At 55.5% G+C, this 20,249-nt stretch overlaps 1 protein-coding gene across 3 annotated transcripts in view; it reads right to left on the bottom strand.

Annotated features, from left to right (window-relative positions):
• Positions 1-6,405: 6,405 nt before the first annotated feature.
• Positions 6,406-20,249, bottom strand: part of ACSF3 (acyl-CoA synthetase family member 3) — a 44,520-nt gene continuing 30,676 nt past the window's right edge. Inside the window, exons 7-10 of one of the 3 annotated variants that reach the window (XM_006043130.3) lie at positions 16,452-16,578; positions 9,319-9,453; positions 8,876-8,987; positions 6,406-6,734 (exon numbers count right to left, since the gene is read on the bottom strand). In XM_006043130.3, the coding sequence (XP_006043192.1) occupies positions 6,587-6,734; positions 8,876-8,987; positions 9,319-9,453; positions 16,452-16,578 (522 nt within the window). In that variant the 3' untranslated portion in view covers positions 6,406-6,586. Of the gene's footprint in view, positions 6,735-8,875; positions 8,988-9,318; positions 13,937-16,451; positions 16,579-20,249 lie in introns of those variants that run through there. The other 2 variants (XR_006545973.1, XM_025268535.2) reach the window with 2 other exon arrangements.

Below are 20,249 nucleotides of genomic sequence, written 5' to 3'. Positions count from 1 at the left end.
TAAGACTCCAGGGCAGGAGTGCACTCCTCTATCCTGCTCACTCAGAGGCCTCAGTGAGCCTGTGTCCTGCACACACGTCATGTCACAGCCTCATAAGCCACGCCCTGTGCATGTCATGTGCACCTGGTGCCAGCCTGCGCTGGAGAGGGTCCTCGTCTGGAAGAAACTGGGGGGATGTTGTTGTTTAGTCCCTAAGTCCTGTCCAAATCTGTGGGACCCCATGAACTGCAGCACACCCGGCTTCCATGTCCTCCACTATCTCCCGGAGTTTGCTCAGATTCATGTCCATTGAGTTGGTGATGCCATCTAACCATCTCATTCTGTCGCCCCCTTCTTTTGCATTCGATCTTTCCTAGCAATCAGGGTCTTTCCCAACAAGTGGGCTCTTTGCCTCAGGTGATCAAAGTATTGGAGCTTCAGCATCAGTCCTTACAATGAATATTCAGGGTTGATTTCCTTTAGGATTGACTGGTTTTCTCTCCTTGCAGTCCAGGGACTCTCAAGAGTCTTCTCCAGCACCACTATTTGAAAGCATCAGTTCTTCAGTGCTCAGCCTTCTTTGCAGTCCACTGTCACATCCATACATGACTACTGGAAAAACCATATGGAAAAACCATTGACTATATGGACCTTTGTTGGCCAAGTGATGTATCTGCTTTTTAATATGCAGTCTAGGTTTGTCAAAGTTTTTCTTCCAACGAGCAAGCATCTTTTGATTTCGTGGCTGCAGGCACTGTCCACAGTGATTTCAGAGCCCAAGAAAAGAAAATCTGTCCCTGCATCCACTTTTTCCCCTTCTATTTGCCATGAAGTAACAGGATCAGATGCTATGACCTTAATTTTTTGAATGTTGGGTTTTAAGCCAGCTTTTTCACTTTCTTTTTGTGCTCCTGGTGGGGCATGAAGAAAATGTCAGGCGAAACCCGTGGTGTTGCCTGGGGCTCTTGGTTCCAATGTGGAGCTCCTGGGGCCATAGCAGAGGCCTCTCTTCTTGCACCCTCATCAAGAGGCTCTTTAGTTCCTCTTTGATTTCTGCCACAAGAGTGGTATCATCTGAAAATCTGAGGTTGTTGGTATTTCTCCTGGCAATCTTGATTCCAGGCTGTGACTCATCCAGCCCAGCATTTTGCAGGATGTACTCTGCACATAAGTTAAATAAGCAAGGTGACAATATACAGTCTTGTCATACCCCTTTCCCAATTTTGAACCAGTCTATTGTTCCATGTCTGGTTCTAACTGTTGTTTCTTGACCTGCATACAGGTTTTTCAGGAGGCAGGTAAGGCGGCCTGGTATTCTCATCTCTTTAAGAATTTTCCACAGTTTGTTGTGATCCACACAATGAAGCAGATGTTTTTCTGGAATACCCTTGCTTTCTCTATGATCCAATGATGGGCTCTGGCAAATGAGGCCGCTCAGTGGCTGATCCTTCTGGCCTGGGGAGAGGGGAGGGGAGGTCAGGGGCTGTTCCCGAGCGCCACGGGCACCACAGGCTCCCTGGGCTGCAGGGTACCAGTCCTTTCATCTGCCTCTCGGCTCTTCCCAGGCGTTCCAGAGATGCCACCAGTGCAGCTGCTCCTTGGTAACTTCCCCAATCAGAGCTGGTGAGGGCCAGGAAGAATGGAGGGGTACTGGCATGGGAGGGGGACATGCGGTGCGCCAGGAGGGACCTCCAGAAGGAAGGTGGGGTTCCCGTCTGCCCAGGCAGACTCTCTCCCCCTATCCCCAGCCTGCCCAACTGGGCACCAGCAACACTTTCTCTCAATCAATACCAAGAGGACTAGTGACAAACTTGGGAACTAAGGATCCCAAACTGCCACGTAAACCACATTAACCGCCATTCAGATTAAATCAGCCACTGTTAAGAGGACTCCGCCCCGCCCACCCTGAGGGCGGGGAAGCGCCCGGCCCCGCCCACCCCAAGGGAGGGAGCTCATTGCCCTGCCCACTCAGCAGCCGCGGCCCCCTAGGCGGGTCTCGGGCCCTGCGAGTCCCTCTCCTGGGACCCGCCTGAGAAGGAAGATGCAGGCTGGGTGGGCTTGGGGACCTGGGCCCTTCCTGTCGGCCTTTCTCCTCCAGACACAGGACCCTGGCAGGATGTCCAGGGAGAGCCCTGCACTGGTTGGAGCTGTAGGCCCGGGCCCTACAGAGCAGCATCCAGCTAGCAGCCTTCTAGCCTCTAATGGAGAAGAGTCTTACGTTCCGGCCACTCTCCTTGGTCCTGAAGTTCCGCTCGCTCCTGAAAGCTAGGAGCCTGTGCGCACCTGGCAGGTATCCCAGCCCCACCTCCGCCCCTTTCCCCACACGTTCTCCATCCCGACTGCTGGGGACCAGAACTTCCCAGACTGTCGAGCCCTGTGGCTCCCCTCCTGCCAGTCCTCTGGACCTGCCCCCACCCAGGCCCTCAGGGCTCTGTCCTAGGCGTGAGTGAGGCAGACACTTACTGGTGTCCAGGACAAGGAAAACCTTTTTGGCACCCGAGGAGCAGACAGCCCGTCTGTCATTCGAGAGTGAGGAAAAGTAGAGACTTGTAAAAACCCTCAGCCGCGTTCTTGAAACAACTGCAGAGAATTTCTGGTTAAAATGAAATCCCATTGAGCCAAGAAGTGGATAAAATTTCAGTAAATTTAATGACTGACTATGGAAAAGTAAAGTAATTTTTAAAATTTTTGCCTGTGCTGGGCTTCATTGCTGCATTGGCTTTTCTCTAGTCACAGGGAGGGGGGCTACTCTCCAGTTGTGGTGTGCAGACTTCTCATTGCTGTGGCTTCTCCTGTTGTGGAGCACAGGCTCCAGGTGTGCAGCCTCAGTAGCTGCAGTTCTCAGGATCCAGAGCTCAAGCTCAATAGTCGTGACACACAGGCTTAGTTGCCTCTAGGCCTGTGCGATCTTCTCGGTCCAGTGATCCAGGGATCAAACCCATGCCCCTGCATTGGCAGGTGGACTCTTAACCACTGGACTACCAGGGAAGCCCTGAAGCCTATTAATTTTTGTATCAAAAAAAAACTGAACTGTTATAGAAACCTATTGAGATGGCAGCAGGGCAGGTACTGGCAGGCATCATCCTGGCCATGGGGGAGCCCTGTGCTGCAAAACCGTGAAGAACTTAGACTATCAGTTCAGTTGCTCAGTCGTGTCTGACTCTGCAACCCCATGGACTGCAGCACACCAGGCTTCCTGTCCATTATCAACTCTCCAAACTTGTTCAAACTCATGTGCATAGAGTTGGCGACGCCATCCAACCATCTCACCCTCTGTCATCCCCTTCTCCTCCTAACTTCAATCTTTCCCAGCATCAGGGTCTTTTCAAATGAGTCAATTCTTCTCATCAGATGGCCAAAGTATTGGAGCTTCAGTTTCAGCATCAGTCCTTCCAATGAATATTCAGGACTGATTTCCTTTAGGATTGACTGGTTGGATCTCCTTGCAGTCCAAGGGACTCTCAGTAGTCTTATCCAACACCACAGTTCAAAAGCATCAATTCTTTGGCACTCAGCTTTCTTTATAGTCCAACTCTCTCATCCATACATGACTACTGGAAAAACCATAGCTTCGACTATCAGACCTTTGTTGGCAAAGTAATGTCTCTGCTTTTTAATATTAGCAAGTATTTAAATGTCTTAAGGGTACTCAAAAAACAGAACTTTAGTTTATAATTTCAAAACAAACAAAGAGGAAAAAAGTAGAGAAATTTATTACTACAATGAAAGAGAAGGCAAAACAGCAACCCCACATTCCTAAGGTGATGGCAGAGAACACAACTAGGGATTGTGGAGATAAATCCAAAGACATCAACAGTAACAATAAATGCACTGCACTTGCTCACTAAAGAAGACACTGGAGTAAAAACATCAGACCTAGCTGTGCTGCTCACAAGACAGTACAGCAGACAGTACAGCTATAGGGGGTGGGGTGTGAAGGAGCCCAGGGGCAGAGCAAACGCCAACCCCAGAAGCCGCACGGCAGTACTGAACTCAGACAGTGTGTGACTTAACAGGGAAGCTCAAACAGAGATAAAGAGAGACTCCATATGTAATTTGAAATGTGGTGTTGGAGAAGACTCTTGTGAGTCCCTTGGACTGTGGAGATCAAACCAGTGAATCCTAAAGGAAATCAGTCCTGAATATTCATTAGAAGGAATGAAGGGGACGACAGAGGGTGAGATGGTTGGATGGCATCACCGACTTGACAGACATGAGTTTGAGCAAGCTCCGGGAGTAGGTGATAGACAGGGAAGCCTGGCGTGCTGCAGTCCATGGGGTCGCAAAGAGTCAGCCACATGACTGAATGACTGAATTGAACTGATATGTAATAATGGGGTATGACCAGGGGCTAAGCACCTACTACTGAAACATGTCAAAAGAGCAGCCTCCTGAAGGGACAGAAGTTGCTGCTGTGAAGGGGGCACAGGAGGTACCAGGAACTCCAAAGCACTGGAGCCCCATGGCCCACATTCTCGGGGTCACGGCAGAGACCAGTGGGGAAATGGTGGACACAGGACGTGCTTTCATCACTCACGGGTTAAGAGAGTAAATCAAAGCAGCAGACTTCCCTGGTGGTCCAGTGGTTAAAAATCGGCTCGATCCCTGGTTAAAGGAGGATTCCACGTGCTGTGGAGCAACGAAGCCCGGGAGCCCCAACTACTGAGTCTGTGCTCTCAAGCCTGTCCACTGCAATGAGAGAAGCTGCCACCACGGGAAGCCTGTGCACAACTGGAGAGTAGCCCTGGCTCGCCGAAACTAGAGAAAGCCTCATGCAGCAACGAAGACCCAGTGCAGCCAAAAACAAAGCAAATTTTAAAAATCAAGGAAAAATATCAAAGCAGAAGTGACCCAGAGTTTGGAGCTGAGTGGGAAGGGAGGCGCCCAGGAAGGGGTTAGGAGAACAGCCAGGTGAAGACAGTCAGGGCAGGTCCAGTCAGCCACCAGGAAAAGAGATGCTAAAGAAACAGAAGAAACCGTGAGGAGGATGAGCCAACAAAAAGGAGAGCCAACCAGACGCACCAGCAAGACTGGTGAGTGACTTCGTGCCAGTAGGTCTGAAACCTGGATGAAGTAAATGGCTTTATAGAAGATTCAGGTCATTAAATGGAAGTAACAACTCTGAATAAACCAGTAACCCCTGAAGAGCCCAAATCCGTCACCAAAGACAGCCCAGCCCGACCGAGGAGACCACTGGCCCTGGGGGTCTCAGGCCAGCCTCACCCTCCCTCAGAGCCCTAAGTGAGACCCCTGGCCAGTGTGTGGGGAGTCCATCCCCAGGTGTCTGTGGCAGGTTTGGCATGGTGAAGGCAGCTCTCTCTCCCTCTAACCTTACAAGAACCTAATTATAGGAGTGACATCACTAGGCAGCCGAAACTGACTCCTGATTCACACTCTCCTGAGTGGACACCATGCCTTGTCCAACCTGCTGATGCTTTTCCTGGACAAAAAAGAAGTAAGCACTAAAGAACTAAGCACTTAAAGAACGACTAGCTCTTAGCCCGCAGCCCCCTCAGCCAGAGTCAGCCAGTGGGATCAGGTGAAGAGCCGGCAACATGAGAACAGCGGGACCCAGAGGTCCAGTGCCGCCCAAGAGGACTGGCCACCGGCCAGCGCCCAGCCAGGGAGGCCAGCCTGCTGCATAGGCGGTGACTGTGCATGGCCAGGCCTCTCGCGGGAGGATGCTGAGGTGGATGTGCCCGGGGCTGGCCTCAGGCAGTCTCAGGCTGTGCACACAGGGTGGGGCAGGGGCCCTGGCCCCACATGCTTCCCACCTGGGCCTCAGCTCTGTCCTGGTTCCTGCTCAGCCTCCCCCTGACCCTTGGGCCTCCCAGGGCACCTCTGCCTTTGGCTGGGGAGGGCAGGGGGGCTTGGGGCCGGGCAGCAGGAGCCGGTGGGGGTCTGGGAAGGAGAGAGAGACATCCAGACAAAGACCGGAGTGGGCTGGGAGTGTTGCAGAGGAACAGTACGAGGGGAGGGAGGGGTCAAGGGTCAGGGGTGCAGTAGTGGGGCCATTTGTGGTCAACCTCTGGCTACTGAGCACTCTGGATCCTGAGGATGGTGGGATCCAGGCTGCAGCCATGACTGGGAACAAGTGGCCCCAGAGCCCCAGATACTGGCCCCCAGCCCGACTCTGGTCTAGGTGGCCACTCTGGGGCCAAGAGTCAGGCACTCCCTGCCCTCTGGTCACCTGAGCCACAGCCCTGGCCCTGAAGGCCTAGTGGGCCACGGGTGCCACCCTGAAGGCCAGGGCCACAGGTGCTGGACACCCCACGGCTACCCACTCTTGTTGTGAGAAACACCCTCCCATGGACGCCCAGGGCCACCGTCCACCCTGCCCTGCAGTGTGCACACACGTGCAGACCGCGCCCTCCCCACGCGAGGGCAGGGACCACACAGACCAAGGCAGGATCGCTGGACAGGCACTGTCTTCTCTGCAAGGCCTTTATTGAGCTTCCAGGGAGACCGGCTTCCCCGAGATACCTCTGGACACACACGGACCTGGGGCTTAGGGATGCAGAGCATATGGAACTGTGGGGTGTGGCTACAGCCACAATGCCATTGCAGGATTTATGGTGGTTTCATTCTAGTTGCGCGGGAGGCTGGCTCACTGGTTCCCGGCCTCAGGGGTGCCCTTCTCACGTGGGTAAAGCTGCCGGACGAGGTCTCGCTTGTTGACCTTCCCCATCTGGTTCCGCGGGATCTCCTCCACCAGCAGCAGCTCCGAGGGCACAGCGTACGGGGCCAGGACGCCTCTGTAGAGACAAGAGGCCTGAGTGCAGGGGCCGCAGGGATGGTTGGCACCTTTCCCCAGTGGGAGGTTACTGGAGGGGGGTGGTTGGCACTTTGCACACCCCTGGGTGTCCTGACCATGCATGCACACCAGCCAGTACTGCCCAGCCCACACCAGTCGCCCACAGAGTGGGAGGGGCCCCGCTGATGAGGCATCCTCCTGTGAACAGCCGCGGTCAGCTCTGAACCCCACACTGAGGCTGCAGGCACCGCGGCTATCCTGGGCAGAGCTCCCTGCGCCATGGCTGCACACAGGCCCCTTTGTAAGAGACCAGCAGAAGCACAGGTGCTGCCTGGGGCAGGGGGGCAACAGAAGCAGGACACACAGCCCTAACCCCAACGGGAACAGAAGTCGCAGGCATGGAGAGGAGCAGTCTAAAAGCCTGTGAGCTCACCATTTCTGAGAACAGACCCGTTCTCCTCTGGAGAGCATCAGCTCAGCAAGTGGTCTGGGAGGAATTGGTCAGGGCAAAGTGCCGCCTGAGTGGGAACCCTGCAGAGCTGAGCTGTTTGTTCCAGAGCTTCCCTGCAGGGAAATCCCCACTGTTCAGCGCCTTGGGAGCATCGTCCCTGCTTGATACCTGATCCCGCAGAGCTCCATCTGGGCACGGGATTCCTGAACTAAACCCCCGCCCCTGCCCAGGGGGTATAAGCCCCACATGGGCTTCCGTGACTGGACAGTGTGATGGGCAGGCCATGTCCAGACCCAGGAATGTGGTGTTGCTGCCCAGCCCCAAGCCACGTGCACCCCTAGATTCACAGTGCCTGATCTGGGGAGGGCGTGGCTGCCAGCTTCCCCCAACTCCTCTAGGAGCACAGTAGTATGGGGGACAGGGCAGAACAGACCTTTACTGGGGGGCAGACAGACTGCGAGGCAAGAATCTTCAAGAATGAAAAACAGCAGCGGAAGGGAAAACATGATTATAAAATAATCTTAAAAAAGACCCTTATATGGCAACAGACATGACATAAGAACAGCAGCTTCTCTGAGCCAGTGTCAAGAAGGACTGGAGTGAGGCCCCTCCTGCATACTCCCCCACCAGGGGTGTAGACAGATCTGGAGCCGGCCCTGCCCTCTGAGAGGAGGACCTTTGCTCTCCATCCATGGGGTGGGCAGTTGCAGGGTCACTATCCATGGCTGCCTCGTGTGAGACACAAAGCCCAGGGTCCCAGCTGCCCCAGGCCCACCCTGCGGGGAGCATCTCCCAGGACCCCAAGCTCTCGGCAGGCAGCAGACCCCATGGAGGGATGCTGGGAGCCTGGGGTGACAAGGAGCCCCTCTAATGCCGGGAGACCTGCTCTCAGCACAGGATGTTGAGCTCTGCCTTTTAACAAAGCAACTGTTTAACCAAAGCAGCAAAGCCAACTAGAATCCTGCTCACGCCTTTGTGAAACTATAACGTTCCAGCTGTGATTCTGCAAATCCAGGGGAATCTAATGGCCCAGCTGTGCTGCCTGATAAACAAGGACTCTGACTGCTCCCGAGACCCCGCTGGGAGAGCCACAAGTATCTTCGGTGTCGAAGAAGCAGCAGAAGGAGGGGGTGGGGTGGGGGGAGAGGGAGGAACCTCCTACATCTAAGATAAAGAACCTGGGGACAGAACTAACAGCTTCTTTCTGAGCTCAGCTGGCAGCGAGCACCCACAGGCCCCTGCAATGCCCTGAGCTCAGCGGTGCCCCCAGCCTGTTCAGCCTGCCCCAGCATCCTCTGAGCTGGGCTCTGTGAATGGACCTTCCCTGACGAGGTCCCTCCTACACCCAGGAGAGGACGCAGGCACTCACGGGTTCCCCGTCTGCCTCAGAACCTGCCTGGGAAGCTTAGACCTAAGCCAGGGGTCAGGGTCCTACATCTGCTCCTGCCATCACAACGCAGCCTTCTTGGGGTCCTTCATGCCTCGCATGTGTCAGTGTGGGGGAGGGAGCAGCTCTTTAAGGACTACCTTCACACCTACATCTATGTATGTGGGGGCAGCTCCTGTAAGGACCATGTTGCCCGCTAGCCATCACTACACAGCTGTCTTGGGGTCCTTCACACCTCGAGTGTCTGTGTGTATGGCGGGGTTGGGGGGCAGCTCCCATAAGCACCACATAGCTCAGCCCTCACCTGGCCCACTCCTTGAGCTCCCGGTGGGACAGCGAGTGGCCCTCTTGAAGAGTCACCACTGCGGTGACCCGCTGGCCCCATGTCATGTCTGGAACTCCAATCACAGCCACGTCTGTGGAGGAAGCAGAGGGAGGGATCTCAGGACACAAGAGGACGAGCACTGAAGGCTGCAGGAAGGGCCCAGATAAGTCCGAGTGGCCAGAAACGTGGGCACAGGGCACCCCTGGGGTGTCAGGACAGCCCGGGACACCACTACTCCTGACCACGGGGTCATGGCCTGCACTGGCCAGCCTGGACCTGAGACGGGGAGCCGGGAGGGGAGCGGAGGACCGGATGGTGTGCCTTGACACACACAGGAAGCCACGTCTGGACCGGTCCCAAGATGGCCTGGGAAGCCGAGGGCAGCTGTGTCAGCTGAAGGGCAGGGTCACAGGGCCACTCACCGGTGATGCTGGGGTGGGCCAGCAGGAGCCGCTCCACCTCCAGGGCGCTGACCTTGTAGCCGCCACTCTTGATAATATCCACAGAGGTGCGGCCACGGATCCAGTAGCTGCCATCCTTGAACACTGCCGTGTCACCTGGGGAGAGGCCTGGGTCAGCTGGTTGGGTGTGGCCCTGTGTCTCGGGGCATCTACATCTCTCTGGAACAAGCCGGCCAGTGCCACGTGGACAGCTGGCGCCTTGCATGATGCCCACACAGACGCCTATGCAGCCACATCCCACAAGGACCATCGTGAAATAGCCCACAGCTTCCCAGGACCACAGAGGCAGGAGATACAACCCATGGGGCCTCCCTGGGTTCCAGCCACAGAAGGGCCTGGAGTGGGCATCAGGGTAGACCCTTCCCGACAGGGCGTGGGCCACACATGGTGTCACGTGGGGGATCTGGCAGGAGGAAGGGACCCCCCCCCCCCGCCACGCTCAGTGTGGGTACTTCCCACCCCAGCAAGGGCACGGGGCACATGCCTGCTGGGGCATCGTGGGCACAGGGGGAGCAGGGCTGAGGGTGAGCGCGCTCACACAAGTGTGCACGCATGTGTGAGACTGGGCACATGGGAACGCCCGCCCGTGCTCTGAGAGCCGCACTGACGCACCACCGTCTGCTCTCACACACTTCACGCGGGTGATTAGCTGGAATAAATCAATATTTCATGATACATTGCCGTCCAACGCAGGAGGCCCATCCATCAGCTCGCTCTCCCGGAGCCCAGCCGCGCGGGGTGCTCCAGCCTATTAAACAAGATGGATGGCTGTGCCCGGCTGGCCGCGGCGGGAGCTGGGCTCCTGAGGTGGGGGCCCTCCTGCCCAACATGAGGCAGGATGAACGGGAGGCCCTGGGAGCCACCGCGGTTCCTGGATGCGTGATGGGTAGGTGGATGGCGGGGAAGGACACGTGTGACAGGAGTGACAGGCAGGTTGCAGGGACAGGACGCAGGGTGCCCCATCCCCTGAGGCCCACCAGGGCCCCTGCTATGCGGCTCTGGCTCTGGCCGTGTCCCCTCCACACTGGACGGCTTCTCCATCCCTGAGTATCAACCCCAGCCCAGGGTGGTCCCTCCTGTGGCTTCCAGACCTGGCTCCCACTGGCCTCCGCCTGCCAGAGACCCAGGGGTGTGGGGGTCACTCCCTACCCTGGGCTCCGCGTCCCACACTTGGTCCTGCCAGGGACACCCCAAATGCCCACACCAAGGCTAAGGTGGCCTCAGGGCCCCTGGCCACAACACCTGCACCCTCCTTGCTCTGATGTCAACTAAACCCAGGGCGAGAGCTCCCAACAGCCACACCCACGTCCTCCAGCAGACCCCCAGCCATGCCCCTCGCCCAGGGGCGCTCACACCCACCGCCCACCTGCAGTGTCTGCTTCTCCACCTGTCCGCCACTCCTCTCAGACATCACTCCCATGGCCTCACCAGCTGCCTGCCACCCTGCCTCGACCCTGCATGCCAGGTGGTCCACTTAATGACCTCCTCCAGCCACATGAAGAGCACTGAGACTAGGGTCTTTGAGCAAAGCCAGCCCCGAGATGGCAGGGCTGGTGGAAGGTCACACGGACGACGGACTGGGGAGGTCCCGGGTCTGTGTGCTGAGTGAGGGAGGCCCTGCTACTCCCCGGGGTCACCGTCAGGCAGGAAGTAAGGATACACGTCACGGAGGTCCTCGATTCCCCGGTGGCCTCAAACTGGTCACAACATCCTCATAAGAGGGAGGAAGACAGAGATTTGAGACAGACAGACGGACGCAGAACATGAGGATGGAGGCAGAAGGTCCCGGTGGGTCTGCGCCCCTCGGCATGGCGCAGCAGGAGGCCAAGAAGAACAGGAGAAGGAAAACAGACACACGACACCTCCCTTGAGCGGGGCCTGCCTCAACACACAGCTCAGATCGCTCCCTCTTGGAATAAAGTCAACAGCAACTGGTTTTTTTAAGGCACCAAAGCTATGCAGAGGGGACGGGAGAGGGCGTGTTGGGGAGAAGACTGGCAGCTGGAAGGCAGGTAGACAGACTCTGCGGGTCATTTACGGCCGGGCTGGCAGGTGCCCTGGGGGAGGCGCAGAGGATGGCTGAGAGCAGGGCGCAGGGGCACTGGCCCTCAGTGCATGGCCGCCGCTTGCACTCTGGGGACAGAGAGGGTGGACAGCAGCACAGAACCCACGCCCAACCCACCTCCTGCTCTCAGCCCCCAACCCCCGCTGGACATCAGAGAGGAGAACGCAGCCATCAAGCGCGCTAGCCAGATGAGGACAGTCAGAACCCCGGAGGCAGGGGGCTTGTCGACCAAAGGGCTCCCAGGGCAAAGGGACTCGAGATAGGGGAAAGGTCACGACGCACCAGGAGCAACACGGCTGCGGCCAGCAGTGCCCCTGGAAGCTGGACACTAGAGCTCTGTGCCCAGCCCGGCCCAGCCAGACAAGTATGCCGGTGACACAGCTCTCCAGAGTGCACCTCCTGCTGCCCACTTCAGAGGCTCCTGGGAACACGGCCCGAGCCGAGGAGGAGGACGCAGGGCTGCAGGGACAGACGTGACCCTGGAGGAAGGAGGAGGTGGGTGGGAGCTGTATGCTGGTGTGGGGGAGGGGGAGCACTGGGGGATCTCTTGGGGGGCTGGACAGACGAGCACCCCAACTCAGGAAGCCCCGAACAGTGTGTCCACTGTCTGGCAGTCCCTGGGCGGCCTGCAGCCGCCAGCATGGACACAGCTGGGGTACGAGGGCTCCTCCTCAAACCTGACAGACGGCTGGAGTCTCCCAGCTGCCCGTATGGGACCTTGATGAAAACAAGGACCCTCTGCCCAGAGGCCTGGGCCAGCCTGGGCAGACACGGAGGCCAAAGGGCAGCACGGAGGCCCAGCAGGAGTGAGACGGGATGGGACCCACCGTCCACACAGGAGCCGTGCCAGGTGAAGCAAAGCAGGGTGTGCCAGAAGAACACAGAGAAGCAGGTCTCGGCGACCACCGGGGAACAAAGGGTTTCACACAAGACACAAACTGAAGCCCACACAAAGGGACGGCCGCCAGGCAGCACCACAGGCCGCCGCACGGGCTGTGCCCCGCGGGGTGGCGGGGGCCAGTGGGTCAGCAGCCTGCCTGCACCACACGTCCTGGGGGTCTGGAGGGCCCTGCCGGGGGGCGGGCATGTGCTAATCATTCACGGTCAGCAGATGCAAAGGGGTCGACATCCTCTAGCTACACGCGCTGTCACACCCTAACAAGAAACCGTGCCTGATCAATACGCTGCCTGATTCCTGACTGTTGTTGGTCACAACGGATGCACAGGTTACGGAATAAATGTGTCAGAGCTCAGTGTGCACCGGGTGAGCACGGGGCAGGTGAGCCTGGCGCAGGGTGAGCGCCAGGCAGGGGGGCCTTTGTCTCAGACAACTGAGAGCCTTTCACCCTCACCTGTGGCGGCGGAGCTCACCCAGGAAATTCTGCCCAGAGAAACAAAGGACTAGAGGGAATCATGCAGAGACAGCAGCCAGTGTCCTGCGCATGGTGCGCAAACCCGTCCATGATGGCCGCGCATGCCCGCGGACACACGTGTGTGGCACATGCCAGCAGGGCTCCCTGAGGCCGGGATCACTTGGGCCGTGGGTGCGGAAGGCTCGCAATCTTCTGCAGGTTGGACGCACCCGAGGTGCCCATGAACCCAGCAGCAAACAAGGGGTCTATAAACATCGGAGCCTACACCTCTGTCTGTGAATGGATTCCCAGGAGACCTCCTGACATGCACCCCGCCCGCGGGAGCCAAGCACCGACCTCACAGCACTGAGCGTCAGCTCCGGAAGAGTCTCTGCCAGTTTGGTGGATGGAGTCTGTCTCCATACTTGCCTTTCACCACTGGGAAGTGAAACAGTTTCTGCATTTTTATGGCCGACCGCACTTCCCCTCCGCCTGCCTTTGGCCTTATTTTCCTCCTGGGCTCTGGGCGCAGGGGGCCACTCTCTCAGCCTGGGTCAGCCCTCAGGTCCCGGGCTCCCCAACCTCTCAGTGGACCCCACGCTCAGCTGAGTATGCACAGGGCCACGGAACGGCTCCCTTATGTTTTCTGCTGGTGAACGTTCTTTCTTAGATAAATACCCTTTAAAGTTTTTCTCTGATAATATCATTTTGTTTTCGTTAACAGAAGAAAAAGGGATTATCAACTCAGTGCCAGGTACCCTGTTACATTCTGGTGGGCTTCTTACGCACCCTTCCCCAGTTACCTGAGCTTCTTCCACAAATGTGTGGATTTATCATCAGGGATGTTCCATCTCCTATGTCACTAACAGCAAACTGTGTGATGAGACCTTTAAAGGGTAGAGACTTTGTCTCTTTTTTCATACGCTTAATTTAACTGTGACTGTGTGGGTCTTCACTGGTGGCAGGCTTTTCTCTAGTTGTGGTGAGCGAGCGGACCTCTCACTGTGGTGGCCTCTCTTATGCAGAGCCTGGGTTCTAGGGTACACGGGCTCAGCTCCTCCACGGCATGTGGGATCCTCCCGAGTCAGAGATGGATCCGTGTCTCTGTTGGCAGGCAGATTCTTTACTCCTGGGCCACCAGAGAAGCCCCAGGAGATCTCCTCTAGAATAAAGCAGAGATGACGTTTCTGTTTCCTTGTTCAGTTGCCGGTCGCTCTACTGCGTCCAGAGGGCAGGACGACTGCAGGGCTGGCTTGGCTCAGGTCTGCATCCCTATATGCGGGCCGTGTCCCCATGTCTGTCCCGTGTCCTCGGCCCTGTCTCAGTCATCATCTCTGTCCCAGGTTGTCTGTGTCCTCATATCTATCTTTAGCTTCATCCTGTGTCCTTACATCCGTCTGTCCCGCATCCTCGTTTTCGACAGCGGGGTCAGTGTAAAGCCCTGAGGAGGGAGTTCTGGCATCACCGTTTCCCCCCCGCAGGGGTCCAGCACTGAGCCTGTGCACACGCACGTGTGGAAGGTGGGATGCAGTTAGGGTCATCATTGGGGGTGCTCCAGAAGAGAGGGCTCTGATTTCCTGCCTGAGCAGCAGCCAGGACCCCAGAGGCTGGCAGGGAGCTCCCGGCGATGGAAACTGAGCTCTGTGCAGGCCGGGGAGGGCAGCCTCTCTCCCCTCATCCTCTGAGAAGCCCCGGACGCAGCCCCCTGCAGCCTGGGCCAGAATGTGTGTGGCAGGAGGGCTGGTCGGGGAAAGGGTTAAGTTTAATTCATCCTGATTTCTACTTAATATCCCGCTCGCTTGCCCCGCAGGAGCGGCAGCTGTGCGCTGATTGCCGCGCACATTATGCAGCCTGTATCACTAATGGCCTGTGACAAAGGCACGCGGCTTCCAGGCCTCACCCCCGAGAGCCAATTAAACACACAGACTCCCTTCCTGTTTGCTGCGCATTACAATGAAATTAAACTGAATTTCAAAATCATTTTCTCCTAAAGACATCTCTTTACGATAATTAATGCATGCTATTCCTTTCAACTGAAATATTCATCACGACCAGGGACTGAGACGTGTTATGCTGACTGCCCCTCACTTTGCACGCTGCTGGCCCGGCGTGCGCGAGCCCTGCTATTGGCAAAGTCCACAGGGCTTTGGTTCCTGCGCTTTTAAAGAAATAGACTGCAGCTTTAGCTGAGTTTAAAAATAAAGGAAGATGCCCACAAAGAAGTCAGATTTCCAAGTCAGGATGCTCAGAGGGCTCCAGGAGGGACACACAAAAGCAGGATGAGCCTGAAGTTGTATTTCTTAAACCCTGCATTTAAAGGGCAGCAGTAATCTTGTTGCCACCAGGCCAGCCTGTACAAATTCAACATTTACAAAGGGAAGCTGGAATGCATGAACAGCTGCCCCGGCCCCGGGGCCCAACCACTGAGCTCTCTGCCGGCACCACCCAGGGCCCCTGGAGCAGGCCTCTGCTCTGCTCTGGGGAACTCTCATCTGCCCCCTCCCCTCCTCGAGCCCCACCTGACGGCCCCCAGCACCCCAGGACTGCTGGGGGGTATGCGCATGGCCCTGCTCTGTCACCCGGTGACCTGACGCCCACGATGGTGGCAGACTGGAGAGTGAATTCTACCCTGAGAACCCACGCTGCCTGAGCCCATGAAGACTCACGTGTGTGCCTCGGCCAGGAGTGGTTCCCAGGGGGTCACCAGGCCAAGGGCATGCCCACCGCCTCTCCCACCCCCAGACGCACCCGTGTGCCCTCACACCTGCGCATCACTCTCTCCTCTGCTCTGCTGCCCACAGAGGAACTGCCAAGAGGTGCATTTCTAATTAGGAGGCCGTCTCACGATGACAGAGGAGCAGGCCTTTCTTTTGGGAAAATATTGCTTTAAGATTATTAAGATAATTGTGACATAATGCGTGCTCAGCATGCAAGTTTTAGAAACTCAGACAGGCAACAAGCAAAGGACAAATGCCTGGAGCCCCTCTCCTGGCTGTCAGGAACTGCTGGGAGTGTCCTGTGTGAGCACACACCAGTGAATCCCATGCAGCTACAAACTCGAGCACTCCCAGCATCTGCAGAATCGGCCTCATACTCGATGGGACCAATGGGACCAAGGAGAGGGGCACGGGGGACAGCGAGGGGGTGAGGCACCTCAGAGCAGTCTCTGGGTGCACGGACGTCGGGGGACCCCTGCCTGCCCTTGCACAGGGCCCCAGGCTCTGGCTACACACACTGTGCAGGCAGGTGACAGAGAGCAGACTTCAGGGGACCGAACCAAACCGCAAGCAAACTCCTTCTGTGGGGGTGGGGGAGGGGTCACAAAGCAGGGGGAGTGGGGATGGGAAGGCAGGGAGGGTCTCTAATGTGGAGAGCAGCGGTCCCTCGGGAGGGGAATCCTGACCCTTGAGGGGCAGATGGACCACCATGTGCAGGGCGGCCGGGCAAGGGACAGGGCCAGAGTCTGGCCGCAGGGCTGGGGGAAGCTGGCCCCCAAGGATCACAGCCTCAGGATCTTCTTTCCAGAGGCTGCGGGGGGCTAGGGTACAGTGTCGGGGGTGCAGCTTTAAAGACAGGAGATGCAGAGTGCCCCCTTCCCCTCTTTAGGGAGGATTCTGGGGGTGTCCTGCTGTGGCGGTACTGGCTCCCCTTCGTCCCCTCTGGACCCACCCGCCTACCTGTTTTGAACCAGCCGTCTGAGGTGAAGGCAGCTTTCGTTTCCTCCGGCTTGTCCCAGTATTCTCGAAACACAGAAGACCCCCTGACCAGGAGTTCGCCCTCCTTCTCCTCGAACCCTGGGGTCACCTGTGGTGAAAGACAAAGGTAGGCATCAGAGTTCACCCCTTCAGGCTGGTCTCTACCACCCCGGTTCCTCCCGAGACCCATATGCTCTCCTGAGACTAGAGGCTTTTATGGGAAGCACCAACCAGCTTCCACGCCCCCCTCATAAACGCTGCCCAAGGCCTCTGTGCCCACCCCGTCCCAGATCTCACAGCCTGGCCTGATTGGCCTGTCTGTCCACTTCTGAGGGCCACGCTCTTGTGAAACTGTCTTCAGGGTGTCTTTTAGACCGACCTCAGACACGGAAGAAGTGGGCAGCTGCCTACATCCACCATGGCTGCTGGGAAGAGCTCAGGATCAGCGGCTTTGCTGGGTGGGAAGGGGGCCCATGAGGGTTATGGTGGGAGGAGCCGGGTGCCTGGGAGAGCCAGGCAGTCATGAGCAGGGACCCTAGAGTCTCCCCGCTGTGGGCACAGTGAGGGCGGAAGGGGGCTGGGTGTTCTAAGACATGGAGTCGGGGTCTGCGATGCCAGAAAAGGACAGAGCAAAGGCAGAACCACGTTCAGTGGGGCCTTGCTGGCTCCACACTCATGGCTTGCCTGACAGCAATGTGACTATGACCCATGAGACCAAGTGCCCCCAGAAAACCCTGCTTGGCTCATCAGGTCCCACCTGAGATGAACTTTTTGTGGGGGAGAACATCCCCCTATTTTAAAGAAAAGAGACCCTTGGAAATGTGCTGTAAAATCGTGTGAGTTGTCTGAGGCCTGGCTGGAAAGCTGAATGCCCCTGGGACTGACACAGCGGGTGGACAGCAAGGGGACCCTCCCCACCGCCTGGCTCCCACACAGGAGTGATGTCACCCAGGGGGACTGGGCTGCGTGTTCCAGGCCAGCGGGGCTTCTGCCATCCAGTCTGCTCAGAGGAGGTGTTTGTTTTTTCAATTACACCACAGACTTTATTTGAATTTCACCATTTTTCCCACTGCCATCCTTCATCTGTTGCACTGCTAACGTCGGCCTGGCCACGGGGTGCCACGTCTGCAGGGCTGGTATGCACAGTAAACAGAGGCCGTGAAAATGAAACTGACATGGAAACCGACCCCAGAGATGGCAGGCTGCAGACTTAGACCAACTAGATAACAGTAACAGAAAAATACCGACCTCTCCATTGGACGTGAACAAGATCCAGAGTCTCATAACACAATACTCAGAGTGTCTAGGACACAATACAAAATTAACTCAGCACGTGAAATGCCAAGAAAGTGCCAACTCTTATGGGAAAAGGGCATCAGTATGGGGCAGCACCAGATGGCACAGGTGCTGGGTGTGCCTAAGAAAGACGCTAAAGCACAGATTATCAACATGCTCCAACAGGTCAGGGCAAACCCTGCAAATACGTGGGAATACAAAATTTCAGCAGAGAAATAAAAGACACAGGGCAGAACCAAACGGAAATTTTAGAACTAAAACTACAACAACAGAAACAAGGAAAACTTACTGAATGGGCTCCCTGGTGGCTCAGATGGCAAAGAAGCTGCCTGCAATGTCAGAGACCCGGGTTCAGTCCCTGGGTTGGGAAGATCCCTTAGAGAAGGAAATGGCAACTCACTCCAGTATTCTTGCCTGGGAAATCCCATGGACAGAGGAGCCTTGTGGGCTACAGTCATGGGGTCACAAACAGTTGGACATGACTAAGTGACTAACAGCGGCCGAGAGGAGCTACCACATGCCTGAGGTCAGGGGAGGTGGCTGAGAGGAGCAACTCCATGTCTAAGGGGAGGCAGCTGCGCGGGCGCAGGAGGGCCGAGAGGAGCTACTCTACATCCAAGATCAGGAGGGGTAGCCGTGAAGAGACACCCCTCGTCCAAGGTAAGAAACAGCTGCTGTGCTTTGCTGGAGCAGCCGTGAAGAGATACCCCACATCCAAGGTAAGAGAAACCCAAGTAAGACGGTAGGTGTTGTGAGAGGGCATCAGAGTGCAGACACACTGAAACCATACTCACAGAAAACTAGTCAATCTAATCACACTAGGACCCCAGCCTTGTCTTAACTCAATGAAACTAAGCCATGCCGTGTGGGGCCACCCAAGACGGGAGGGTCATGGTGGAGAGGTCTGACAGAATGTGGTCCACTGGAGAAGGGAATGGCAAACCACTTCCGTATTCTTGCCCTGAGAACCCCATGAACAGTATGAAAAGGCAAAATGATAGGATACTGAAAGAGGAACTCCCCAGGTCGGTGCCCAAAATGCTACTGGAGATCAGTGGAGAAATAACTCCAGAAAGAATGAAGGGATGGAGCCAAAGCAAAAACAATTCCCAGTTGTGGATGTGACTGGTGATAGAAGCAAGGTCTGAGGCTGTAAAGAGCAATATTGCATAGGAACCTGGAATGTTAGGTCCATGAATCAAGGCAAATTGGAAGTGGTCAAACAGGAGATGGCAAGAGTGAATGTCGACATTCTAGGAATCAGTGAACTCAAATGGACTGCAATAGGTGAATTTAACTCAGATGACCATTATATCTACTACTGTGGGCAGGAATCCCTTAGAAGAAATGGAGTAGCCATCATGGTCAACAAAAGAGTCCGAAATGCAGTACTTGGATGCAATCTCAAAAATGACAGAATGATCTCTGTTCGTTTCCAAGGCAAACCATTCAATATTGTGGTAATCCAAGCCTATGCCCCAACCAGTAACATTGAAGAAGCTGAAGTTGAATGGTTCTATAAAGACCTACAAGACCTTTTAGAACTAACACCCAAAAAAGATGTCCTTTTCATTATAGGGGACTGGAATGCAAAAGTAGGAAGTCAAGAAACACCTGGAGTAACAGGCAAATTTGGCCTTGGAGTACAGAATGAAGCAGGGCAAAGGCTAATAGAGTTTTGCCAAGAGAACGCACTGGTCATAACAAACACTCTCTTCCAACAACACAAGAGAAGACTCTCCACATGGACATCACCAGACGGTCAACACCAAAATCAGATTGATTATATTCTTTGCAGCCAAAGATGGAGAAGCTCTATATAGTTAGTGAAAACAAGACTGGGAGCTGACTGTGGCTCAGATCATGAACTCCTTATTGCCAAATTTAGACGTAAATTGAAGAAAGTGGGGAAAATCACTAGACCATTCAGGTATGACCTAAATCAAATCCCTTATGATTATACAGTGGAAGTGAGAAACAGATTTAAGGGACTAGATCTGATAGAGTGCCTGATGAACTATGGACAGAGGTTCGTGACATTGTACAGGAGACAGGGATCAAGACCATCCCCATGGAAAAGAAATGCAAAAAAGCAAAATGGCTGCCTGAGGAGGACTTACAAATAGCTGTGAAAAGAAAAGAAGTGAAAAGCAAAGGAGAAAAGGAAAGATGTAAGCATCTGAATGCAGAGTTCCAAAGAATAGCAAGGAGAGATAAGAAAGCCTTCCTCAGTGATCAATGCAAAGAAATAGAGGAAAACAACAGAATGGGAAAGACTAGAGATCTTTTCAAGAAAATTAGAGATACCAAGGGAACATTTCATGCAAAGATGGGCTTGATAAAGAACAGAAATGGTATGGACCTAACAGAAGCAGAAGATATTAAGAAGAGGTGGCAAGAATACACAGAAGAACTGTACAAAAAAGAGCTTCACAACCAAGATAATCACAATGGTGTTATCACTCACCTAGAGCCAGACATCCT

Source organism: Bubalus bubalis, chromosome 18 (assembly GCF_019923935.1).
Source record: "Bubalus bubalis isolate 160015118507 breed Murrah chromosome 18, NDDB_SH_1, whole genome shotgun sequence".
NCBI lineage: Eukaryota > Metazoa > Chordata > Mammalia > Artiodactyla > Bovidae > Bubalus > Bubalus bubalis.
This window is presented reverse-complemented; position numbering and strand designations above follow the sequence as displayed.